The sequence below is a fragment of the Oreochromis niloticus genome, linkage group LG16 (genome assembly GCF_001858045.2).
Source record: "Oreochromis niloticus isolate F11D_XX linkage group LG16, O_niloticus_UMD_NMBU, whole genome shotgun sequence".
Lineage (NCBI taxonomy): Eukaryota > Metazoa > Chordata > Actinopteri > Cichliformes > Cichlidae > Oreochromis > Oreochromis niloticus.
In genome coordinates, this window is record NC_031987.2 from 30,604,398 (window position 1) to 30,631,888 (window position 27,491).

The following is a 27,491-nucleotide window of genomic DNA, read 5'->3' on the forward strand; positions in this document are numbered from 1 at the left end:
CTTAGACTTTACCCCAATCCTTTTCATTTTTCCTATGTACTAAATGAATAAATTCTCTTTCCTGTTTTGTTGCCTCGCTTTAATCTAGAGCACATGCAGATAAAGAAAAATGGCAAAATGTATACTTTTCTATATGATTATATGATAAAATTACAGAAGTAATGTCAGAATATTTTCAAGGAAGTGAGTAAAAAATGACTGGTAGTGTTGGTGTTGGATGTTGTTTCTTACTTTTTCACTAGAGGGAGCCACATATTTGCTTTTGTTAAGCAGCATTAATGAAAAACTACTTCAAATCTGTTGCAGCACCCAACGAACTGTTAAAATAAAGAGCTACAGCGATGTTTTTAATCTGATAAAGGCAGTTAGAATGAATTGTCAAATGAATAATAAGTAGAACACTTATAAAGACACCAGAATGCTTCTGATTTGTGGCAGCTGAACATACAAAACTCTGTCTGTGTACTTTTTATCAAATTGCAGGCAGGTGTGTCAGTAAAGTCAGCAAATCAACAATCTGACATTCACACGGACAGATGTGGCTTTTAAACTATTAAGTCATCTAAATCGGTGATGTCAACGTCATTTTACATCACGGGCCACAAATAGCCCACTCTGATCTGTGCAGACATATCCCTGAAACATCACTGTATAAGAAAAAGAAGTGCAGTTTCAATAAAATGTCTCTTTTTTATAACATGATAAAGAAATGGTGCTGTAGTACATTTAGATGTGTCAGATAAACTGTCAGCTAAATTCTTTGGACTTAAATTGTCCAAAAATAAATGTTTCAAATTACAGAGAAAGTTCTGGTGTTTTGTTAATGGTAATTATAAAATGGAAAGATGTAAAATTTTATTTACTTATTTATTTTACCATGAAAACGTTTTGTTTTTTTTAAAAACCCTGATATTTCTACAGTAGATGGTGGAAAAAACAGAAACTTTCCTGTCACGTTGCTGTTAATTGTTTATTCATCACTGTACTATGAATGGCTGTGGGGGAGATCTTCATCTATAGGACATCAAAGTATATGAAAGTACAGGTAAAATCCTAAAATGTATGCCCCCCTTCACACTGGACTGCTTTTTCAGCTTATTTACCAGCCATAAAGAAGGTTTCTACTATCAAACTACAACTTTACTCTGGTGTTAGTCTGTCATCAGTTAGCCGACTGCAGCTGGTCCAAAACCCTGCAGCACGGTTACTAACTGGCACACACAAGCGAGACCACATATCTCCCATACTGGCATCCTTTCACTGGCTGCCAGTTAGTTTTCGAATTAATTTTAAGATTTTATTATTTGTTTTTAAGGCGTTGCATGGGTTAGCACGCTCATACCTTTCTGATGTTTTAAACTGGTACACTCCTGCAAGATCACTGAGGTCTGCGGATCAAATGCTCCTGGTTGTCCCGAGGTCCAGATTAAAGTACAGAGGAGATCGGGCCTTTGCTGTGACTGCTTCTAAATTGTGGAACAAACTGCCCCTTCAAATCAGGACCTCCCCAACATTGGACACTTTCAAAACCTGAAACCCCACTTTTATTCCTTGGCTATTAAATCAGAGTTTGTACTACTTTTATTTATCTTATTTCTTACTCAAATCTCCTAATTTTATGATTATTTCCTTAACTTTTACCATGTCTTCCTATGTTTTTATATCTTTTGATTATCTTAAATGTACAGCACTTTGGTCAACAGTTGTTGCTTAAATGTGCTATATAAATAAATTTGACTTTGACTACAATCTTGCTGATAGATGAAACTGCATTGTGGGTAATGTAGGCAATGCTGTCAACAAGTAAGAAGATCATATGAAAGCAAAAAGGCCACTTTTTCTGATTCTGCTGCAGTTACTTTTTAAAACTATCCATCATGAATCTGACAGTGTCGTGGGAGTGCGATGTGAAATCAGTTCTCCTTTAACACCCCCGTGACTTCTCCTTAAACACCACCCTCAGGGCAATGCTCACGTTTTTAGCTCCAATTTCAGGCTCTGTAGCAAAATCAGTAATCATTCCAGATTACTTTCAGTCCTTTGCAATACCATCTGTGTGTGTGCGTGTGTATATGTGTGTGTGTGTGTGTGTGTGTGTGGATGTACTTGTGTGTGCGGTGTGCACATCTGTGTGTGTGTGTGTGTGTGTGTGTGTGTGTGTGTGTGTGTGTGTGTGGATGTACTTGTGTGTGCGGTGTGCACATCTGTGTGTGTGTGTGTGTGTGTGTGTGTGTGTGTGTGTGTGTGTGTGGACAGCTGCAGTCTTATTTTTGTTGGAAAAGATTCTGGTAGTTTCCAAGAATATGTCCACATACGGAGAGAACGAGTTTTCTTTTGGCTGAAATTTTCATTCCCTCAGCACACATGTTAGTGTGGCTATCTTTGTGAGGACCCTCAGTGACAGCAGCATTCCCACGCACCTAAACCTCATTCTAACCTGGACCCCTTTAGAGGTCTGTCCCAAAACTTACACTGGATCCCACAAGGACAGAGGTGCAGACACACATTCACGCAACGGAGTCAGGTTGCAGGTTTGTTTTGCTTCTCAGACAGTGGAGAGGAGAGAAAATGAGCAGGGTAAAAGGCTTTTTTCACTTTCACTGGAATGTGCATTCACTGTGCATGTATGTTAAAGAAACAGTTAATATGTGTGTGTGTGTTCATTCCTCTGATAAGATTTTCCTGCCAAATGCGAGAGGTGTTTTACGTCAGAAAAAAAACACACTTGGGAGAGAAACCAAAAGAAGGAAGCAATAGTGAGAGGAGGGTGGAAAGGAAGAAGGGAGGAAGGAAGGAATGAAGGAAGGATAGAAGGGAAAGTGCTGACTCAGTTATCTGCTTGTTGATCCATGAGTCACAAAACCCAGAGAGACCATGTCTGTGTGTGTGTGTGAGTGCTGGCTGTAACTCAACCCTAACATGGGAAGCTCCTCCAACATCTGACAACCATTACTGCTGTCAACACACACACACTGCTGTAGTTTGCTGCGTCATTTTCAGTTTTATTGGACCAATAACAGAGCTGTTAATACAACAAGCCTGCAGAGGTCAAAGGTCAACACCAGCCAGTGAACCACTGAATCAGTTACAGGTCCCCAGTACTTGCTGTTAGCAGGTCGTATCAAGTGCCTGATTGTATTTGCAACAACTATAAGAGCACAGTGTAAGATTGCAACCACGTGAAGAAACGTGACATTTTGTTTTATTTTCTTTTGCTAATTTCGGGTGTGGGTCCTTCTACTTTTGCTCTCTGTTTCCTTTAGTTATTCCACAGGGAATCCCTATTTTTATTGGAAGCTTCTCTGTATTGTTGTTATTGTTTTCCCACACACTTCATTAACTCTCAGTACCAACCGTAGCTCCCCCAGGGCTGAAAAAAAGGTGCAAAGACCCAGGTGGTTCCTCAAACGACCACCAAGCAAATCAGCCAAAGACTTTTATGTTTAAATCTCAAACTTTATAGCAGAAAAATGCTGTTTGCAAATCTCTATAGCTAACTTTCTCCTTCATAATAACTGTAAGGGGTTTTTTTTCCTTTGGGATGTGGACACTTTGCTTGACTTTGGTGCTATCTGACAAATAACATGGCCTTTGGTACTACTTAACAGTATCCATAGAGTCATAGAGCTTTCTAACTCAACCTGGTAGCCTTTAGATGGTAACGTAGCACTCCACCCTCTAATCTACAACAAATGAGGGGATGTCACAGTTTAGTTCACACAAAAGGTTGGATCAAACTCTATTCAGCTTTTCACTTTAAACATTTTGAATTTTCATAAAGATTATGCTTCTGTGCCCATGCACTGGTGATGGTCTGTTCTGCATATGCAGATACAGAATCTGTTTTACAGAGACTTCTTTCAGTGGACAATTTGTAATCTAGTCTTGATCAGTTGTAGACTTTGTGATGTGTCTGTGTTTGTACTTTAAATGCATATTTTTAATTTTTAATCATTTCAGCTTCTATTCCACTTTACATCAGAGGAAAACATTTTTGCTTCGCCTACATGATAGCTTTTGTCACAGGTTACTTTTCAAAAGAGAGCACTTTGAGACTTCTAAACTCCAAACATAACAGGAAATTTGATACCTGGGTCCAGAAAGTTATATCAGTATAGATTAGTTTGTGAAATTGTCTTTGTTTGTTCTTGTTTGAATTTGATATTGTTATTCAATTCAATTCAATTTTATTTATATAGCGCCAAATCACAACAAAAGTCGCCTCAAGGCGCTTTATATTGTACAGTAGATCGCACAATAATAAATACAGAGAAAAACCCAACAATCATATGACCCCCTATGAGCAAGCACTTTGGCGACAGTGGGAAGGAAAAACTCCCTTTTAACAGGAAGAAACCTCCGGCAGAACCAGGCTCAGGGAGGGGCGGGCATCTGCTGCGACCGGTTGGGGTGAGAGAAGGAAGGCAGGATAAAAGACATGCTGTGGAAGAGAGATAGAGATTAATAACAGATATGATTCGATGCAGAGAGGTCTAAATGGTACTATTCAAATGTCTTGAGGCATTGCAGCAGTTTATTGAAACACATACATGAACAGACAGTATATATGACAAAAATAAAGTTTGTTCATTTTTAACTATCCTAAAAGTCAACATTTGGTATGACCGCCTTTACTCTCTAACATAGCCTGAACTCTCTTCAGCAGCTTCCTTGTCATTTCTTTAAGCAGTCTTTAGCACTAGTTCTCCAGGCTTCTTGATAGACTTTCCAAGCTCTTCTTTGGACGTTTCCTGCCTTTTGTTCAGTTCTCTGTGAAGATGATCCACCACTGCTTCAATGATCTTGAGGTCTCGGTCCCCTAGCGTTCTTTTGTGTATCTCTATTCCAGTGTGCCTTTACTATATTTGCAGAGTGTTTGACAAATTTGTACGTATTTTTCTATCCAAACAAGGTTTTACTGCAGTGTGTTTGGGGTCACTGACATGTTGAAAGGTGAAACCACTGCTATTCACATGCTACATGGTATTGCATGTTGGATCAAAATCTGCATTCATAATATCATCAGTTATGACAACACTACCAGCTGTAATGCAGCCCAAACCATGACAGAGCCTGAGTTTTACTGACAGCTGCACACTGTATGCGTCCTCCCTACATACTGATAGCAATTTGAGGCAAAAAAAAATCCAAAGTTGGAGTTATCGTCTGAAAATGGTCAGGTACAAGAATTTTTCCCATTTGTTCCGGACATCACTTTCTGCAGTACATGGCGTTGATAACACTTCAAGTGTTTTCTACTATTAAAAAAAAGACAGCTTTTATTTTTCTCACGCTCTTACCTTCTCTTAAAGTTAACTGTATGAGGTCTAGCCACTGATTTCGTAAAATGTAATGGCACACACACACACACACACACACACACACACATCTACGAGCTTTTCACGGCTTTACTCGTGTTGACTTTTCATCTAAAAGGAATCTATCTTTTAGTATGGAGGATAAGAAGGAGGAAAGGAGAGGAGGAGAGGTGAGACGAGTCCAGGAGGGGAGCTGGAGAGAGAAGGAGGGATAGAGGAAGAGGAGGAGGTTGAAGTGTGCATAAGAAAGCAGCTCCTCCCTCCCGCTGTCTGCGGACCGGACGGCAGCAGCAGAAAAGCACCAATCAGCAGGAAAATCGCGTCTAATTTGGGATTTAACTCGAAGTGAATGAGCGAGACTTCACCGGAGCACGGACCTGCGCTGCCCTCACTTCATTGTGCCCCCCTACCCTCTGTGAACCAACCGACATGCTCTCTCTGGGGCTCGCCGTGTCTCTGCTGGCCGTGTCCTGCGCGCTGTGGCCGGCTGCGGTCCGGGCGGCGTCCTGCGAGACGGTGCGGATCCCGCTGTGCCGGTCCATGCCCTGGAACATGACCAAGATGCCGAACCATCTCCACCACAGCACGCAGGACAACGCGGTGCTGGCCATCGAGCAGTTTGAGGGGCTGCTGGGTGAGTTACTGCCCCTGAGTGCTCTGATAAACTTTTTTTAATTGGGCAGTTAATTAAGTCATTGAAGAACCTGGTGTGTAATTAACTGACCGTAGAAGCAATCGCACAGTGATTTTTCAGGTTCGAATGAAAACATGTAAACATTTCCCCCACAACTTTATTTTTAACTTACTGTTCACGATTTTTGAAGTCGCTAATAAGCAGTTAAAGCGCTGTTTTAGAGCGCACAGATTATTTAACAAGTCAGGCAAAGGCTGAAAGAACCTGGAATGACCTTTTTTCTCGCTGTGGTATCATCTGCACGTTGCCCTGACGTTAACATAAACACCTGACCAATCATAACATCGCTGTAATGTTATTTGGCACATAACTCAGAAATGATCAAATTAAAGTAAGGAGGCTTTAATGTACATACAAAAGGTGGAGTGACGAACAGATACTTGAATAGGTCACTTCTCTAAAATTACCGTGTTTTTTCCAGGGCCGTAATCATCATATATATTTGAGGGGACATATGCCCCCTAATCAGATATATTCAGATTTCCAACCTTCCAATGTACTTATGGAAACCATAAAAAATAGTTTTTCTTCTGTGCAATAACAGAAGATCACATCCTAAAATACTGATTAGTGAATGTTATCATGAACTAAATTGATGTCTTTATTATTATCATTATTATTATTATTATCGTTGTTGTTGTTGTTATTATGTGCACAGCAGTGGGTAGGTATAATCAGTGTCAAATACTTTACTCTGCTTTATTTACCTTCTTTCTTATATATGCATGTGATTGGGATTCAGTAATATTTTTATATCAGCTGTTGACCACCTGACCCTCAGACTTAGGTCTCTCACTCCCAAAAGTTGACTAGTAATAAATGCTAATCAAATATAAACTAATAAAATACTAACTACTGCCAAGTATTTCCTGCAGGAAAAATGTCAAGGCGTTTTGTGGTGGAGCAGGGCTGGATCTGGTCTGATCACTGAAACCATCGCTTCACTTAGAGATTATGGAAACCTTTTTCTATCTTTCTTTTTTGGCTCCTGTAGCAGTACTCTGTAATGGAGCAACCATATTTTGAACAGTTGGTCAGTAACAACCCACTTTCTGGTCTGACTGTAGCACAATCCAAGACAGCACACATCAGAATTATAGCTGGCTACAGGAGGAGGAACCTGAGCGTTTTCAGCCTCTTGGGTTCTCATGAATTTGGTTACAAGAGCGTTTAAGATTCTGAAATGATCTCTGAGCTGTGGACGTTGTCCAGGAAAAAGAGGAATTTCAATTGTTTCACCGCAAGGGATGACATTCCATTTTTTTTCTAATTAGCCAGCCAGTTGACCGTGAAGAATCATAGCATGAGTTGGTTTGAATACTGGAAATTGAATTCCTGGTATTTCCTAAAAATTCTTGACAAAAATCTGTTTCCATTTTCTGGGGAAAATAGCTGCGGTATAATAAAGTTTGAAAATGAGCCCGTTTGGCATCATTTTTAACTGGTTGAGAAGCTTGTAGTACAAAAGACTGATTTTTAAACCAGTGCGTTAGTATTCAAACTTGTGTACATGTATCTGGCATTTCTGCTGGAAAAATCTTTGTAATTATGTATTATTTGCAGTTTTGAATAGGATGGTAGTCTAAATATTTTTATTCAACCAACAATGCATCTGAGGCAGAAGTCATTTTTCTAGTAAAGCTGTCAAACACTCATGGTTTTAACTAATCAGTCGGCTAAACTAATCCGTTTTTTTGTCTTTCTTCCATATTCAGGGTGTATAACTGAATGACCAAGGAGCACAAACAAAACAATACAACCACACTCATTCAAATAGTGCAAAAACAACTCGGCTCTTTCCATTTTCCGTTTTCTAACACTGTGATCAAAATGTTGGTCCATTTGCTTTGTAGGAAGAAACAAGACTTGTAAACATGTCACTTTAGACTGTGGGAACTTTTGATGGCCATGTTAGTTGTCTGGTAGTAAATTGTAGGCAAAAATAAAAAATCAATCAGGAACATAATCAGTGGAGTAATTGACAGTGAGTTCTGACCCTGCTTAATCCTGCCTGGAGGCTTTTACTTTTCAAAAGTGTTAGCTTTGGCTGGCCATGGAGTCAGCATACTTAGAAGGTAAGCTGACCTTAATGCCAGCACACATCAGCTGGTCACCTATTGCATCCAATTGGCAAATTTTAGTCTTTAGACCTCTGACCTCATGTTCCTAAATATTAGAAGTATGGCCGTCTGTATCGACAACGCACATTTACATATAGTTATGAAAGTGCTGTGTTTTCTGAGCAGAAAATGTTTTCAGAACTAGAAATAATGAAAAACTTGGAAAACGGCACAGAAGTTTTTATTTATTTATTTAAAATGACCACCTTCTTTCCATTTTAATCTTGGCTTGTTGAGCTATAAATCCTGAGCAAAACTGTAAAAACTGTAGGGTTATGGGAGTTTTTTTTGTTTGTTTGTTTTTTAAAGATAAAGGGGTCTGGTTATTTTACTTAGATATAATAGGATGTATTCTTCTCCAATCTTTTCAAAAACAAAAGGTTAAGACAGCGGCAGTGCTGTTGTCTGAGATGACCATACACATTACACTTTCACCTGCTTCTATCGTGATATAAAGTAGTCTCCACCTCTATACCATTAACCCCTGTGCTGTTTACCTTCACCTGCACTGAAACTACTGCTACTACTAATGATAATAATAATGATAACTGGAATAATTTAGCCACACATAATAACAGTTCAACTCCAAATCTAACAGTCTTCCATCAGGGAGACTGTTTGCCTGATAAGTTAGCCCCACAGTGGAAATAAATAGGATTGGTTCGTTTTGCATATTAAAGAAAAAGTTATTCTTGATTCTTTGTCTTTTGAAATTGCCATGGTGCAATGCACAGTCTCACTGCTTATTTCACTCATATATATCCTAGCAAGTCAGGTTAACAAAGACTTAATTTTTATTGCAGGTGATTTTACATTGGTTTTGCATTATGTGATTTAAAAGTAGTTCAACCACATGAAATGTTATAGTTTTACTGTAGCTGCTAAGCAAGGCTAGTTAGCTCTTTAAAAAGCATAGCTTTAACTTTTTTCCCCTCATTATGATTTTATTTTCACTACCATTTGATGTATATGGTAATTAAGTATGTGGTAATTTTACAGTTAAGTAAAAAATTCTAATCCATCAGCCTGATAAAATTAGGCAAATTAGGTTTAAATAGTCTTTTCTCCTTCCACTCAAGTGGAATAGGTCATTATAGAAGTCAGTGGAAGTAGGATTGCCTCAGTCATAATGCATGAAATTTACATTTAATAAGTAAACTGTAACAGGAACTGCCTCGGAGCATATCTGCGGATACCAAATATTACTATCTCTCTGTAGGATTTGACAAGTAACATTGCTTTTCAATCCTGCACGTTCTCTACACACGCCATCGCTGTCTGGTTAAAAATAAACTAACTAAACTAAATATTAAAGGTTTGGGCAGGCTGCCAAAGTTACGTTTGGTTTGGTTATTTTGGCTGATCTCCTCCATCCATACTAACAGCAGTTGAACCATAAATTCCAAACTTTCAGAGGGTACCTCTCTCCTGACCTACTCTTTACATATTAACTCCAAAATTAAAATGTTTTGCTTCAAAGAGTCTTCATTACTCTACTATACCTGTTGCCACTGATTTCCAGTCCAGGTCTTGGGTAATTTTCCGTACCTCAGTTTTTTTGCCCCGTTTCCTTTCCTTAAGGATGGGTTCTTGACAACCACCCCTCGACTGAGACCGTTTCTGATGATGCCTCAAAGAGACAAACAGTAGATGGATCAGTGGAAGGGCCAGATGCAGCTCTCAGGTTCTGTGTCAGGCTGGATTTCTTTTATTTATTTAAGAGATACAGTGTGTAAAATGTCACCACGAGATGTCAGTATATTGCAGTCAACTGAATTCTGTTTCAAGTGTTTAATTGAGGCTACGGTAGGGACTATGGGACAGACAACTCGTGTGAGTGGTTGAGGATTTCCTGACCTTTTCTGTTAGTAAATGCTGCTTTCTTGCTGTTGTTAGTTGCTGTTAGCCTGTAGGATCCTTGCACACTTGGCAAATACACTGTCATCACGTGAGAATCCATTGACAAATAACTGTGACAACATCAGAATAAATAAGCCCATTTATGCACATTTTCATGTGTTAGAGCCCCGACCTCTGTGTAGGTTAATGAGACATGAGGTAAGGAGGTGGAAAGAGGATGGAGCAGTGGTGGAGGAGAAAAAGGTAGCCAATGTCCAAAGAAAATCTTTCACAATATACACAAATGCACACTGACTTTTTGTTTTATGATAAATTATATATATATATATATATATATATATATATATATATATATATAATATGCCTTAAGAAGTTTCAGTAGCCAGCAGCTGTACTTTATGGACATTTTTCCTACTAATTGGTGTGTTAGCATACTAAAATGTGCTAACTTAAAATGGTGAATAAGACACTTTAAAATAGGGCTGTATAATAACGTCCTTGCTGTAAAAGCCAACCTTTTTCTTACTTCAAACCAGCAGTTTGACTTGAATTCTTTTATCGCTTTCTACAACCATATTTTGAATTCTTTACTAATGTAGATTTAAGTTTGAAATATGTATACGTGTTCATTCTTATTTTTTCTCTAATCGGATCATTTCTCCCAGTTGTTTAACTTGTAATAAGCGACCGTTTCACATTTCCATGTGAGACAAGTATTGATAACTGCATATGTGGTCACATTCATCAGTAATCTTCCCTGTTTGAGGTTTCTGCAGTCTCATTTTCTGCCATATTAGTTCATGATTTATCCATGTCTGTCTTCAATAAATACATTTAGGTGCTGGCTGAACTTTGAGCTTGGCTGAGGTGGGTGGAATGGAGATTTTAAAAAGTGGTAAAAAGGACTCTGCTTTAACCAGAAAAATGTCCTAATGAAAGAGCTGTGGGCCAAAAACCAGGAAGCAGTTTGAGGTCACAAGTTCAAACTATTTCTGTGACTTCACTGTGAAGTGGTACAGCCAAACCTCAGACCCACTCTGCAATAAAAGCACTGATCCATCTCTACCCAGTGCTAAACTCTTTCTGGTCTCGTCCTGTTTGAAATATGCAGCAGGATGGCAGATGGTGCAAGTCCAGTGTTAGTTCAGCCAGGGGTCCCTGAATGCACCATGTCTTCACTGACATGAAGAAGACATGAGTCTATCACCGTCCTTAAATATTTTTACAACAAGTGTGGATATGAAAGCTTCTTGGTCGTGGCATGTAACGTAATTCTGAAATACCATTTAAAAGTTGAAGAACTCCCAGTAGCTGAGCACTTGGTGACAACCTCTCTGTCTTCCTTCTCTCACCCCAACCGGCTGCGGCAGATGGCGACCCCTCCCTGAGCCTGGTTCTGCCAGAGGTTTCTTCCTGTTAAAAGGGAGTTTTTCCTTCCCACTGTCGCCAAAGTACTTGATCATAGGGGGTCATATGATTGTTGGGTTTTTTTCTCTATGTAATATTGTAGGATCTACCTTACAATATAAAGTGCCTTGAGGCAACTGTTGTTGTGATTTGGTGCTGTATAAATAAAACTGAATTGAACTGAACCAGGAGAGAACTTTTAACAGCAAGTACCTCTGGAAGCAATAGGATTTGGGAGGGAAGCGATCTTTCTGGGCTAAGTGGAAAGACAGAGAAAAGTGTGGAAGGTCCCTTTATTAAGCGGTCTGTTTGAAATGGAGCAGCAAGCTTTGGGATAACTTTGTCTTTCTCCAGAGTAGGAGTCACAGGAGCTTCCAGTCATCACCAATGACTTGTGTTGCTACCACATGGATTTAAAAAGAAAATAAAAAAGATGTTTCCAGGATGGACACCATTTGCTAAAAAATGTCTGTTTTTTAAATGCTTGCAGGTGTTCACAACATATTTTCCTAAGTGCTCCAATTTGTCCTCATCATTTATTTTTTTAACCATATAAGATATTGTGTAACTTTCTTGAGTAACATTGCATGTTTGCTGTGTTAGACATGTGAGCTGTAATCCATAAATATTGTGACTAAAGCTGCCTCTGGCAAAACATCTGTATTTAGAGCTATTTGCACTGATTGCAAAAAGACATCTTTCCACAGATTGTGCCTTTATATACGAATTCCTGGAAAAATGTCTTTTTACCACTTGATTGCTTGGACGCTCTATGTTAACCTGCAAAAGTATTGAGTTTATGGAGGGAGGGTGTTGGGTGCACATGGAACTCATATTCACAGTGAGAGTGGGCAACTACACTGAGTTTACTTTACTTGGGAAAATCACAAGTTCTACTTAAAACAGTACAATGGCATAAAAGTTCGCACCAGGTGTACATGATACACCTGGTGTGGGCGGGGGAGTGACTCCAGGGCGGGTGGACTAAATTCAATAGCTGCCACCCCACTGATTTTTTTATTTGTCATTGCAGCTGCTCATGATTTATGCTCTCTAATGAAATTGCACATATAACCTGTGTTTCCCTTCTTGTTCAAGGTACTGGTTGCAGTCCGGATTTGCTCTTTTTCCTATGTGCCATGTATGCGCCAATCTGTACTATTGACTTCCAGCATGAGCCAATCAAGCCCTGTAAGGCGGTGTGCGAGCGGGCAAAGCTCGGCTGTGAGCCGGTGATGAAGCGTTACAACCACAGCTGGCCCGACAACCTGGCCTGCAGCGAGCTGCCACTCTATGACCGTGGAGTCTGCATCTCTCCTGAGGCCATCGTCAAGGCAGACGGACCAGGTACACTCATTCGCTTGTATTATTGATGTTATATGTGTGGCTGCCATTTTTGTCCTGAGACAGCCTAATTCTGGAAATTGTTCTGATGTTTCTGTGTTTTGGTTTGGTTTGGGTTTTTTGTTTTTGTTTCACCATCACAAAATGATGTTGACGTTGACAAAGATTATTAAAACATTTTTTTTTAAAAGCACAAAATCCAAAGAGGGGGGAAAAATATTAATCAAGTAATCACCATTTTTATAACTAATAAGACTTATGTCCAATGCTAATGTTCATGCTGGTACTTGAAGGATGTCCTTTATTTAAAATTGACGGTAAAAGGATGGTAACAGGAAGCTGTTCAGTGACTCTGGTTGAGATGCAGAAACATTAAAAACATCATAAACAACATAAAAAAAACTTTAAAATCAGCTCCTTTTTAGAGGTCTTGAATGAAGGCATGAGCGAGTATGACCAAATGATTGATTCAAATTTAAAATGTAATCTTTATTGAGCTTTTTGGACAGTTAACATCAGCTTGTGAACAAAAAGTTCATAAGATGATTATTTGAAGCCAGACACTGTTTAATTCATGTATTTGACCACTGGAGGAGCTAAGTAAAGTATACCAGGCTCTACTCTTACTGATACCACATACAAGTGTCTGTCAGCATGACCAAAGACTGTGAAAGATGGACGTAGCTACAGTAACATGAGCCCCTGATTGCTTCTGCCATTGCCTTTTTGGTATTTTGAGACCAGATGTGATAAGAAAGGGGTGACTCTGGTAATCCTGCCTCTCAACACTTAGAATGACCAAAATTACAAAGTGGACATGACATTTTATTCAATATCACTCAGAATGAGAGACTCAAACCATAAACTCGAAAAAGTGTTCATACAGGTCAGGGCTGATGCCAATTTTCCTGCAGATTTCTAAAACACCAGAATGGTCAACCCTTGTAGAAAAGAAGACAGATTTCAGTTGCTTTGCATTGGTTTCTACTTTTCAGACCTGAAAGCTACGTCCATCTTTCATAGTGTCTGTAATAATGAAAGGACCATCTTCATTGGAAGGTTAGCCTTTTCACCAAAGATACTCTGAGTGTCTCCTCAGAATACAGATATTGCTTCACTATTGAGATTTTTCTGAATCAAAAAGAGCAAATATTTTTCTTTGTGAAGACAAAGATGAATTTGTTCACGTGATCGCCCTTCAGCTATTAAACACAAACCTGCAGTTTCTAAAACATTTTTCAGTCTCACTGATTTGTAGTATTTGAGTTTCATTTAAAACATTGGGTTTTCGTTATTTAACATAGTTTCAGGGTATTTTTAGGAATTCTGTCAATTTCAACACAACTTTTGATTTTGAATGTGTAATTAAGTAACAAAATGACTCTGCAGATTAGTCACATAAGTGCCATAAAGGGCAGCTATATTCCATGACCAGCAGATGGCTGCGCCTCCATGTGCCTGGTTCTGCCGGAGGTTTCTTCCTGATAAAGGGGAGTTTTGTCTTCCTACTGTCACCAAAGTGTTTGTTCATAAGGTGTTCATCTGATTGTTGGGGTTTCTCCATGCTATTGTAGGTTTACAATAGTACAATATATATACATTGGCAATAACCCTAGCATAGGTGATCCACATAAATAATACCACGTATGATATCCTTAGGAGTGAAATATGACAACATGAAAATGACTCGTACTCAAGTTCATGCATAGTAAAACCAGTGACATCTTAAATGGTTTGAACTACACTCTTTTGTCCTCTTGAGAGTCTCGACATGGAGGCTACCTCCGATGAGGATCGCTCACTGCAATTTTTAGTACATATCAGTGTTTTCTATCATGCTATACTACTCTCAGCAGTTTGTTTCTGCTCCCTCTCAGATAACATGAGTCATTCCCTGTCCAACTTCACTCCCACAGACTTTCTCAAAGAGCTCCTTGATACAGGAGGCCCACTCATTTTACACTCAATAAGACCCTCACTGTCCTCTGCTCCTTCAAACAGATCCAGGACCAGCAAGTCCAGAAAAAACCTTCATCTCAATCCCCTTGACCTCCATAACGATACACCCACATATCTCTGTTCTGCCCCAGCTTGGCTTGGCTCAGCGGGGCTTTGGGATTTTCCCTTGGTGTAATTTGTTGGTTTGCTGAGGTTCTGTCGGGGTGGATCATTTAAGTCATTCCAGTGATTTTCTGTGGGACTCTGGTCTGCATGTTGCTTTACAGAAGTATGTTTACAACTAGAAGCAGCTGCAGTTTGTCAGTGTATTGAAACACCAGCTCACAACCCCAGTTACCTTTGCACACCTAGAGGTACAGGGATGCATGAGAACAGAGACTTGTACCATAAAGCTAATTCCCAGGTCGTTATCAGTGTATTATGCTTTTCCCGTAATTGGATGGCACCCCGCATAGCTCTTTTCCCTATCCTCTGTTGTTTTTTGGGTAGAGCTGCACATAAAGTGGTGTGAAAAGGTATTGCCCCCTTCCAGATTTTCTTTTTTTTTTTTTGGTATGTTTGTCACACTTAAATGTTTCAGATCATCAAACACATTTAGATATTAGACAATGATGACACAAGAAAACACAAAATGCAGTTTCTAAATTAAGGTGTTTATTATTAATGTGAAAAAGAGTGCAGCGGCAACTCATTCAAGAGGTCACAGAAGACCCCAGAACAGCATCCAAAGACCCGCAGGCCTCACTTGTCTCAGTAAATGTCAGCATTCATGATTCCCCATAAGATAGAGACTGGGCAAAAATTGCCTGTGTGGGAGAGTTCCAAGACGAAAACCACTGCTGAGCAAAAGGAACATAAAGGCTTGTCTCAGCTATGCCAGAAAACATCTTGAGAAAATCCTCTGTGGACTGACGAGACAAAAGTTGAACTTTTTAGAATGTGTGTATCCCATTACATCTGGCGTTTTTAAAAAAAAAAAAAAAAAAAAAAGTAACAGAGCATTTCAGAAAAGGAACAACATACCAACAGTAAAATTTGGTAGTGATAGTGTGATGGTCTGGGGCTGTTTTGCTGCCTCAGGGCTTGGTAGACTTGTTGTGGTAAATAAAACAATGAATTCTGCTGTCTACCAAAACATCCTAAAGGAGAATGTCTGGCCATCTGTTCATGACCTCAAGCTGAAGGGTACTTGGGTTCTGCCACCCACTGATCAAAAACACACCAGCAGATCCACCTCTGAATGGCTTAAGAAACACAAAATGAAGATTATGGAGGGGCCTAGTCAATGTCTTGACCTGAATCTGATGGTGTGACCTTAAAAAGGTGGTTCATATAGATGTAGCACAGCAGCCACCAGCGTGGCATAGTTTCTGTGCAGAACTGTACACCTACAAAATTGGTAACTGCAATACATATCTCTATTGACAGTTGTCTGGCTAATCGGGCTAATGCATTCAGGCAGTTTTTAAGTCTGATCTCTGTAAGTTCACCTCTTCCAGAGCAGTTAAACGCCACACCACAGGCTAATGTGCTAATCTGCCATAATGATCTAGTTTTTACAATATCGGGGGGAAAAAGAAAAGGAGAAAAAAACTGACTGGCCTATTAACCTTGTTTTTTTGGGGGGGGGGTTTGCAGAAACCCAGCAGATAGAAAGTTATTGTAGCATCTCAGGTCTGTATTAAGAACCTGGCTTATTGATACAGATTCCAAGGCTAAAGCCTTTTTTTACAGAGCAACTTTGGAAGTTTCTGAAAAATTGACATTTTCCACAGTTGCTTGTTCTGATATTAAATTCACGAGATGGATGAATGAAATGGATGAAAATATTCAGTTTGGTTTAGAGAAGGGTGTTGCCTGGATGTACCTTGCAGGAGGCAGCATTTATAAATAAAAAAAAATAAAAAATAAAATAATAATAATAATAATAATAATAATAATAATAATAATAATAATAATAATAATGATAATGATAATAAAGAAATCCAAAGTCCCACATATCTCCAAAGTTAGTTTTCCCTCCTTCTGGACCTTTTCCCACAACCTCCAGGACAGTCTAACCATCCATTTTGCAACTTTGCCCGGGTCCAGATCACAATGGTAACGGTGATCACGAGCCTTTTGTTAAAAATATTTTCCTGGTCAGGTGGGATGCAAATTTCCAGCCTCTTCTTCCAGTTGAATATCACTACAAAACCCCCTATCTTGAAGCAACCTCTACTGGCTCCTTTCTGTGTAAAGGGAGGAAGTTTCGCTTTACACATGTAACAGATGTCTGACTCAAAGGGTAAGCCCAACAAACTGAGGGCTATTCGTTTTAGTCGACAGTGCCTTGGTTAAAAGGTTAACGCTTGAGGATCTATGCAATGCTGTTGGTATTCATACACTATAAATAATGTTGCTCTTGGAACATTTATTGCAACTGACTAATCACATTGTGGTGATGTCATAGCTTTGCAACTAGGCAAAAAAGACCAAAATGTACTCCCACAGCAGCTTCAGAAAGTTGATGAGAGCCCATAATGTGGAACAAAGTCTGTGTAGGAAGCGGACTTCAAACTGCAGTTCATGTCATGTGACAACCAATGGGGTAATGATGACTTAGGTTTGGATATAAAGTCGTCGTCATCATAATAATAGTTGTGGTTATTTTCATTGTTATTACAATTTCTAAAAAAAAAAAAAAAAAAAATTCAGTTTCATAAAAATATACTTTGGTTAAAAATGAACCTTTTCACGAAATTGTCTTTCAAAGGCCTTTGAGAAAGCACTGAAAGTAAACTTCCCCTGATGGTTCTGAAGCAACATTAACAAAATTATGATGCTGTAAAAACATACACACAAAAAAGGAAACACTCCCTTTTAACAGAAAGAAACCTCTGGCAGAATGAGGCTCAGGGAGCGGCTGCTTGGGGGTGAAGTAGTGAATATCAAAGTCATAATGACTGTTCTGTGCAGTTTGTGCATTACTGACACTGAGTAATGATCCACTTGTTTGAGTTGTATTCCAATAAGACCACCATTTTTAATCACGAACCAAAATGAACAAGTTTCTTTCATTTCTGACAGCCATCTTTCTGTGTCTCTATAGATCCATACCACCAGGACCCAGCCAGGTGTAACCCAGGTAAGGCTAAACCTTAACATATCCATTTTCTTAACATGGTCTCTATGTGAAATATCTTCCAGGGTCTAAAAAGCAAAGCCTTAAGCCTACAGGATGGTCAGTAGGGGGCAACACCTGAGGGTTGCAAAAAACCCAAAACTTCTAGTCCTATGATCTATGTGAAAATGACTCTTTGACCCTTATATCTGTAAACACATGAGTTTTGGGGCTCACAGTCTCATTCTGGGTCATTATTGAATAAAATCTTTACTAAATGTTGTTATAATTTTTTTTCATTCATCATGTCAGAAGGATTATTCCAGCATTATCCAGGATATGATCATTAATCAATGATTGGTTGTGTTTAAAGAGTTCAGGAAAAACAGCTGTCACCCTCGATTTCTGTCTGATCCGCCCCTCGTTCATCACATCAAGTTTCAAAACCTTAAGCTGGCTAAAGTAGAAAATAAAACTGACCTTGAGGCCTCACAACCAGATTACACCAAATGGTGATGAATTGGCTGTGTGTGTGTGTGTGTGTGTGTGCGCGTGTGTGTGTGCGTGTATTTGGATGTGGAAACGATTGCATTTTTTTTCTGACCACTGGACTACCCGATGTCAGTAGTTTGTCTGCCGCACCTCAGAAGCTGGAAAGTCTGACACACCAATTTTAAAATTAGTTCAACTTGGGTAAAAGGTCAGCACAATGGGATCTAGATCTCTGTGTTCCACCCCAACGGTTTGAAAACCACTGGTATGAATTAACTATGAACCTGTTAAAACACTTTACTAAAAAGCGTGTCTTTCCTGGGTTTGATTCCCCTGACAGAATCCAGTCCAGACTTCCCAATGGACTCAAACAACCTTCACTGCAGAGGACCAGATGGAGGTAACTTCTGTCTAATGTCCGACCTTTGGTCTAGTTTACGTCATTCTACACCAGTGGTATTGATAATATTTATATTTGGCCCTGAGTGTAGCTTAATAGTTACAGTCAGACCACATTTGGCCAATTGGAAGTACAAAAATTGGTAACATGAGGCAACAGCTATGTTGGGTGCTGTCCAAATGGCCACGAAAGCAAACAAATTTGGATGTCATTTCAGTCCATGTTTTAAGAAGAACCAAATTCATAGATACCCTCAGACAAGCAACAATCTTGAGTGGATTTAAACTTGCGACGATGATCTTTCTTGGCTCACTCAAATTAGGCATTGCAAATTTAACTGGGAAATGTGGATTTTTAAGATGGAGCTTGGGAAAAACTTTCCTTTGTCAGTACTTATTTGAAAAGTTCTAATTTGTGTTTCCATAGATAGATGCAGATGTAAGTCAGTCAGAATGAATATGAGAACCTATGAGAAGAACAACTACAACTATGGTGAGTCATCTGAAGTTTTTGTTTAAAGTATTATTTGTATTTTCTTTTGTACACTTAATGTAAATGCATGATTTATTTGAGGTCACATTTTCACATATCTGTGTATAATTCTACTGAGATACAAGTCAGATCAGATGTTCTGAGATGATTTTGGAATCTTGTTTTTCATGTTTAGTACCTGGAAAAGCCTGTATTATGGAGAGAGTGTCATGTGTTGTTCAGCTTTCATCAGGTGGCTAATCTTGTATCATATTTGATCCTCAGATGCTATTGGTGACACTAATAATGAACCAAAGTCTTTAAAGTAATGTGATCTGAGTAATCCCATTGTTCCTTTTCACAAGTCTGTAAAATCAGTACTTGACTTGCTTTATACCTTAACTGCAAGAAGGTTTTTAACAACCTTGTACACAGATATTTTCTCCCTGAATATAAAAGTAAAAAACTTCTGTGCTCCAACTAGATTAAATTGGAGACAAAAATGCTTGAGGCCAGAAAGGCTTTTCCTGATGAATACAGCACGCAGGCTTGATTTGGCAAATCCAGCAGAGATTTCCATGTGGTCCTCACTAGTGCTTTTGGCCACAAAATCCATTTGGGAAAGCTTTTAGATTTTTATTTTTTTCCAAGCAATCATTAAACAAGAGCCCACTTTCAAAATCGTCTGATATAATTGAAACAGAGGAGTTTAGTAAACCTGGTAGCATGCCATAGTGCAGAAGGTGGTCTTTATAAATCTTACTGCTTGCATTCTCCCTTTGCTAATTAACACAGATTCTGATATTACACTGGAATCCAACCTGCCGTGCTGGTTCTGCTTACTTCTCATCCATCTGTGTAGCTTCCATTTCCTCTTTTAGTGGCCTTTTTTTTTTTTTTTTTGTCTTACAGTGATGTCTGTTTTTCTGAGTTAGTTGCATTCTTTGCTATGTTAACCCTGAGACTTCTGCATGGGTTTGTTTTTGTTAGGATGACAAGTTTAGCAAATTCCGTGCACTGGGCTGGTGCTGCTGGATGATTAATATATACATTTTTTAATTTACTTTTGAAGTGACAGGTTTGTAATCAGTAAGTCTAATAAACACATTTTAATTGTGAAAAAATAGGCCACAGGGCTTTTTGGAAGATCAGTTTCTTGACTGTCTCCTTATTGGCCTCATGTGTCAGCGCTTGAGATTTTCTTATGTGAGCATGGGAATGTCTTTGTAAGCTTTGTAACGTTTAGGCCAAATTACCCAAGTCATAGCTAGCTAACGTCTAACTGCCCTGAGCTGGTTATTTGTTTAGAAAGTGCATATATCAGTTTTATATCTTTTGATTTGTACCATTGTATGATTGTCTCCACTTGCATTTTGCTAGTGATAATGTTAGCAAAAAGGATACAGTTAGTTAGCTAGCTATAACTTAGCCAGATTTGTACAGTGCAGCTATATTCCAATGTAAGATGGGTTGCAGTTGCTTTGATGCTAGTATTACAGTAGCTAACATTAGGCAGAAAAACGATAGCTCAGCATTAGCATTGATATCCAAAGTCAAACTACCCTCCATGACTCAAGTTCCCTGCAGTTTAATTTTCTTTTCAGGCAGACAGGCTTCATTAGTCAGTGTTTGAGTTTCTTGCTTGCTGACTTGGACAAATTGCTCAATGCCAGTAGCTTCCTTATCCAAGCTGTGCTGTCCAGTAAAGTTTTTCACTAGTAAAATGCTGTATGCATGTGTTTAATAAGGTCTGGTACCAGGCCAAGAAAAATTAAATAATGATTCACACTTAAACCAGGAATTTAAAAAAACATAACAACAAAAGGGTGTGTTTTGATGGGTTGATGCGCATTGGTAAGAGGAATTTCTGAAAATCTCATATTCAATTTCCATGCTGGTGCCTTTGTTCTTCAGTGATCAGAGCAAGGGTCAAGGAGGTGAGGAATCGCGGTCTGGAGCCCACCGCTGTGGTGGACGTGAAGGAGGTGATCAAGTCTTCTCTGGTCAACATTCCCAAGATGACGCTGACACTCTACTACTCATCCTCCTGCCTGTGTCCTAAGCTGACTCCTGGAGAAGATTACATCATTATGGGCTACGAGGATGGTGAAACCTCAAAGTATGGGCAGTGGAAGATATAACTGATAATATAGTTATTGACATCAAGAAGTTGGTAAGATAGAAGTCCAGAACCTGTTGAGACTGGGCTTTATCTAGAGAAAAATCTCACTCGTAGATAGGGATGGGTATTGATAAGATTTTAACGATTCCGATTTCATTTTCGATTCTGTTTAACGATTTGATTCTTTATCGATTCTCTTATCGATTCTTTTTAAAAAAGGAGAACACACAGATCGATTAGCTTAGAACTTTGTTTTATATCTTCTCTTTGAACAAGATAGAAATTTAGGAGTAACATGGCCTACGGCTCTTCAATGGGGTGTCACAGGGTCCCCAGGAAAAAAAATTGTAAATGTAAAATAATAAAATATATATTCTTCTGCAGCAATAACAAAGTGTAACATAAATTATTCTGTAGCAATTAAACAAGAATATCCATCCAATATAATGTCCCTGCCTACAATTAAACACATTCACTTACCGAAAATCGGGGGCATCTGCTGTGGCAAATGGGTGCAAGCCTTTGACCACAAACTTAGTCACTGCTCGGTGACATTCGTCTATCCTGGCCTGAAAGGAGACGCTACCGGTAGACTGCAGCGAGAACTGCCAGCATCTGAGCCAGCCAGACTCTGTCTGTCTCATCATGGTCACCTAAATGCAGCGCACAGTAATGGCAGGTTTTGTAATAAGGCAGATCGCGCTAACATAATATGCACTGTTAGTTGATTATTTACCTGCCGTATTAACGGGAGAGGACGTGCAAACATTACCGCTGCTGCTGGGTTGAGATTCACGAGTCCGGAGCGGAATTAAAAACACGACATTCATTTAAGGTTATCGCGTGTTTTGTGAGCAAATGCTTTTGCATATTCGTAGTCTTTCCTCCTTTAAATGAAATATCTACTTTGCAAGTATTGCAAGTTGCCCTGTTGTCATCCGTTCTCGTAAAGTATAACCAAACTTTTGAGCGTTTGAGCCGCTTAGGCGCCGTGTTTCCTGCCAGGTAAATGACGCTCCGCAACGTGGTGACGTCATTCAGGGCGACTGGAATCGATAAGGGAATCATTTGCAAAAATGGCAAACAATTCCAAGGAATTGAAACAGTGGTAACCAGTTCTCAACTAGAACCGGATTTCGATACCCATCCCTACTCGTAGAACCAGTATGCTGTCAGACTTTCTGAGACAGCTTCTGATTGTCCCTTCGCTCTGCAGGGTCCTATTGTGATAAATTACTGATCAGAGCCAAATGTTACTTTTTTCCTTTTCTTAAAAAAAGTCGTATTGTAGTTTCTTCTTTTGCTAGCTTAAGTTAGCTGTTAAACTATGCCAAATATTGTTAAAAAAATTTTCTTTGCAGGTTGCTCCTGATTGACAGGTCCATTGCTCAGAAGTGGAAGGATAGAATTGGCAGGAAGGTCAAGGTGTGTGGTTAAATATACCTGATTTTGGTTCTGGGTTAAAATGGAAAGTCTCTAGTGTTGACTGGTTTCAGACCCTTTGCTCTCAACGTTTTTTTTCCCAGCTTCTGCCAACTATGAGCAAATTAACAAGTCAGGTAAAACGGAGTCAGCAATTTCAAATAAATTATCAGTTTTCTTTGGAACAGGCTTGCAGCTCTTGTTTTCTCACACTCTGAAGATTTGGCATTGTGACTGTGGCGAAACACGCGCCCATCATTGTCATTGCACATGGCAGCGTGCACCGAAACTGCTCAGCGCACTGTAGTTTGAAATGTACCAGAGCAGGAGCATCGGGATTCCCCAGAGACTTAGAGGGAGATTTCAACAATTGGAAAAACTGAACAGCTCTGCTGAAACCTTTAAAAAAAGATTCATGGACTGACTGATTCTTACATAGCGCTTTTCTACTCTCACCGGAGTACTCAAAGCGCTCTATACAACATGCCTCATTCACCCATTCACACAAGCACTTCTAAACTCAAGTGCAACGTAAACTACATTCACACTCCGATGAACGCATCGGAGGGCAACTCGGGGTTAGGATTAGTATCTTGCCCAAGGATATTTGGCCTGCAGACTGGGGAAGCCATGGATCGAACCACCAACCTTCCGATCAGTAGCTGATCTGCTCTACCACCTGAGCCACAGCCACCATGCTTTGCTTTGTTTTCTGTTTTTACTGCCTTTTTTGTTTTCTTTGAACGTGTATCATTTAAGGGAAGATTGCAGCAAGTCAGTCGCCATAGGCTTGAGCATAAATGGTTACAATGCTGTCACACTTTGCGACCAGTGACTAATACATTGATTGTAGTACCCTCTCCAGAAAAGCAGCAACCAAGGATCTTTATTAGGGATTGCATTTTTATTTGCTTATTGTCTCCAAAGATGGGGCTGATTCCTCCCAATCATTTCACTTTTCTGTCTTTCCTTCTGTCCAGAGATGGAACCAGATGCTGCACAAGAAAATTCAGGGTCGCCACTGAGATCTTCTGACTTTGCGTGCGTGTGACTGTGTGTATGTGTGTGTAGATATTGCACTATTACAGGCTGTTGTAGCTGAATGTAGTTCATCTCTTCATCTGCCACTGTTTGAAGTCAGTTTTGTCATTTACTTCCTTTGCACAAACATCAATTAATGTGTGTTTGATTGTGTGTGCGTGTGTGTTTACGTGTGTGTGTGTGTGTGTGTATACACCTAAAGCGCTCAGTTAAGATGCCAGAGGGAGGAGCTTAAAACTGCGTGCAGCCATGTATTTTTTTTTTTTTTTTTTTTTCCTCCCGCGGTGGCTTTGTTGGCTACACAGCTCCTCTTCATAGTTACAGTTTTTATTAATCCTGGATGTTGACCATGTTACCATGGTGATGGAATGGACGACATTTTAAATGATACGAAAGCCATTTGGACTTGGACATTTTGAATACATCTGTAGCCATGACCTGCCTTCCACTGAGCTCCTAAGAAAATGAAACATGGATATCGATGCTTTGTTCAGACAGCAGTGGGAGTAGAAAGCAGCAGAAACTTGTTTTCCTCATTATCAGTAGATCCAGTTATCGATGGATTACTGAATGGGGCTCATGAGCACAGGTCACAGCCTTCTGTTTTGACAAATTCCAACTTTAAAATCTGCAAAGAGCTTCAAAAAAGTCACATAGATGTGTAAAAAGACAGTAAATGACTGCAAAGATATGGATAACAAGTTGAAGACCAACAACCATATAAAGAGATAAAAATTATCAAAACTCTGTGTGGCACTGTTTTAAAAAAAAAAAAAAAGAAAAGCCCTTTTTAAAATTGCCTGTAAAATTTACATTTTGCAAATTTGTTAGACATGGATAACAAATTTTTAAACATTTTGTAAAGCTTTTTATAACCTTTTTTTTTTTTTTTTTTTTAAAGCAGTTGTACATAAAGAATAAAACCAAAAATCTTACTGCTTTGATATGGCATTCAGTATCAGGATTTCATGTTGGCTGATGGTTTACGTGGGCATTATGAGGGTGGGGGGCAGATGCAGGACATCAGTTTCATTATGCTTTAGTTTAACAAATGTTTATTCTCCCCTCAAATCTGACCAGCAAACATATTCTAACATGCATTTTCTGTTTTGGTACCTGTTAAAAATTAGTACTATATTTGTGCGACCCACACCGTGACAAATATAATGTTTTTTTCTGAGTAAAATTTTAAATAGAAGAGGAATGTCACCATAATTTAGAGGGAGTTCACCCCAAAATCAAATTTAATCCACCATATCACAGTGCATAAGGATGCGTGCGTCTGCTCATGACAGGATGTAAACGCTGATGGCGTCACCCTCGGCTGAACTGTAGTGTTGGTAGTGTCAATGTTTCTATGGCTGATATATCCAAAACTGAACATTCTGCACCAAAAATATTGATACATTTACATGCACATCTCAGTACATGTGAAAGTCAACTGTGGGTTATAAAACTGCAGGTCGTTTTTTTTATATTTGCAAGGGGTCTTTCATTATTTGACTAAAAAAAATTATCGATATGTGATAAATTCAGAAAATGACAGTCGGTAGTCAGAAAACACACATGATGGCAGACAAAGTCCTTAGATGTGTGCTTGTTACATTTCTCTTAAATTCGGTAACATTAATCTGTATTACATGGATCCTGTATTGGTACATATCTCCAACATTATGTCCAAACCTGTTTAAGAAGGACAGCCAGTCAGAAGAAGGTGATCTTGAATGGCATGTGAAGGGAGCTAAAATAAACTGCACCAAGGCCAAGAAAAATAAGGATTATCTTGAGCTGAGAATCATCCAAAACTAATTGAGTAGGATCGAAAAAATAATAAAAAAATCATCTTGGAAATGTTAGAAAACTGAATGGTTAACCAGTTTTAACAGTTCTCGTTAAAATTGTAGGTAGATATTGAAAAAAGGACTTATTTTACATGTTATTTTTGTTGCAACTAAACTCGAGGCTTTTATGGGAGTGATTTGTGGACGCAGCCCTTGACTTTGTGCAAGAGGCAAAGCAAAAACGTATTCCCATTATGATGTTCAAGTACTATATACTGACATGTAGCACACATGAAGTGCATTACCTTGACAGAATGTGCTGTTAGGTTAGCCACAAAATCTGGGGAATAGATATAATGATGATGAAGCATATAAAATAATGGCTTTTGCACAGATTGACAATAAAAATACTCTACTGTTGGTCGTATGACCAAGGTAAGTTGGCATCATTTGCCTTAAGCATTCCCTTTTTTGTGTGTTTGTGTTATGTGGTTTTCTCTCAGAGGAATGGCAGGCTTTGCAGACTTTTCCTTGGATGTCAATCTCTTACATCTGAAAAATGTATGACTATCACCTCTACTTTTAAAGTCATTTGAAAAACTTTTTGTTGTTGTTGTCACAGCAGCCATCCAAACTGTTACCATTTCCACCTGTGCAATCCCTACTGTGACAAATGTGATCAGTGAACAAAGTCTTTTTTTATTGAACTGCAATTTGCTGCTGCTGCTGTCTGAACACAGCCTCAGATAAACGGTATTCTCATTATTGCACAGTAACTCTGTTCATGTAAACACACTAACACTCAGTACCACACTGCTCTGTACTAACACTCTATGTTGAATTCTGGACTTCTCGTAGCAGTTTGAACCATTAAACATGATTTAGACAAGATAAGCTGGAGTGCGTCTGGTTTTTTGGGGGTTTTTTGGTTTTTAAAATCGGCCTTAAAATTGAGGCTGATCCATAAAGGGCTTCACCACCTTGAACTACACCAGATTATAAAAGCAATAGAGATGAAACCTCTGAATCTCAGTGTTTCTCATTGATGGGAGTAAAGTTTAACAAAGCAGACCAGTAGCAGCATGAACCAGCCACTGTGTGTGTGTGTGTGTGTTTGTACTGCTTCCAGTAGTTCCTGAGTACTAATTTCCAGCAGTGTTTTCTCAGCTGCAGTTTCCATGAGAGGGAAGAGAAAATGTTTTCATGGATTTACTGCCATTACACCTCCTTATCCTCCTCCGCTCTAGTCCTCCACGCTCTTCTCCTCTCTGGTCTGTGCTCCGTGTTGACTTCAGCTGACTGCCTGACTGAAAACACACCTGGTGCTAGGATAAGGTGTAGTCTGTTTCTGGAGGCTGAGTGGTTCTATTCATGTTCCTGAGTGCTGACACAGCAGAGAGTTTGACACTGGCTGACCTCGTTGAGAGAAGTTAAATCTTTCTTTTTTTTTTCCAACATCTGTTCATCAAGTTCTTAAACGCCCATTAAAATAAAACTAAAAGCACAAGTAGAAATTTTTCTTTGGCTTTTCTCATGTGTTGTCACATCTGGTGTTGTCAAATATTTGGTTGTATTTTAGCCCTTTTTGTAAGGGTACTTGACAACGTTTCAGTGCTAGCTTGGTCAATTTTCTCCTCAATGTTTTGACCCTTTTTCATCTTTTTTCTATGCAAGATGAATCTGATGTAGTCTGGTATATTGCCATATCCTAGGGTGTTTTTGCCCTAGCTTTTCCTATATCTTCACTGATCCTTGCCTTTTTTTTTTTTAAATTCAATATTATCAACATTCAATACAATATAATATTTATATAGCGCCAAATCACAAAAGTGGTTGCCTCAAGGTGATTGGTATTGTAAGGTAAAGACCCTACAGTAATACAAAGAAAACTCCAATAATCCTATTATGAGCAAGAATTTGGTGACAGTGGAAAGGAAAAACTACCCTCTAACAGGAA

The 27,491-nt window shown here is 39.1% G+C and overlaps 1 protein-coding gene across 3 annotated transcripts; it reads left to right on the forward strand.

Moving 5' to 3' along the window:
• The first annotated feature begins 5,501 nt into the window (after positions 1–5,501).
• frzb (frizzled related protein) lies at positions 5,502–26,428 on the forward strand. Of its 3 annotated transcripts, none has more exons than XM_005475265.4 (8): positions 5,502–5,952; positions 12,498–12,746; positions 17,794–17,829; positions 18,638–18,697; positions 19,124–19,189; positions 21,083–21,287; positions 22,652–22,715; positions 22,817–22,945. In XM_005475265.4, the coding sequence occupies exons 1-8, from the start codon at positions 5,748–5,750 to the stop codon at positions 22,928–22,930; spliced, it is 999 nt and encodes a 332-aa protein (XP_005475322.1). In that variant the 5' UTR covers positions 5,502–5,747; the 3' UTR covers positions 22,931–22,945. The 3 variants fall into 3 exon arrangements, 2 of the variants coding, with proteins under 2 accessions (XP_005475322.1, XP_003449631.1); XR_003216806.1 differs by lacking the exon at positions 22,817–22,945 and adding an exon at positions 23,693–26,428 and having other exon boundaries at positions 5,504–5,952; positions 21,083–21,341; XM_003449583.5 differs by lacking the exon at positions 22,817–22,945 and adding an exon at positions 23,693–26,428 and having other exon boundaries at positions 5,505–5,952.
• Positions 26,429–27,491: the final 1,063 nt, after the last annotated feature.

Bases quoted from the DNA above. Each gene is read 5' to 3' on its own strand.
- frzb (XM_005475265.4), top strand. From the start codon at position 5,748: ATGCTCTCTCTGGGGCTCGCCGTGTCTCTGCTGGCCGTGTCCTGCGCG. The intron at 18,698-19,123 runs GTAACTTCTGTC...GTGTTTCCATAG, and splicing joins CTGCAGAGGACCAGATGGAG to ATAGATGCAGATGTAAGTCA. The intron at 22,716-22,816 runs GTGTGTGGTTAA...TTTTTTTCCCAG, and splicing joins GAATTGGCAGGAAGGTCAAG to CTTCTGCCAACTATGAGCAA.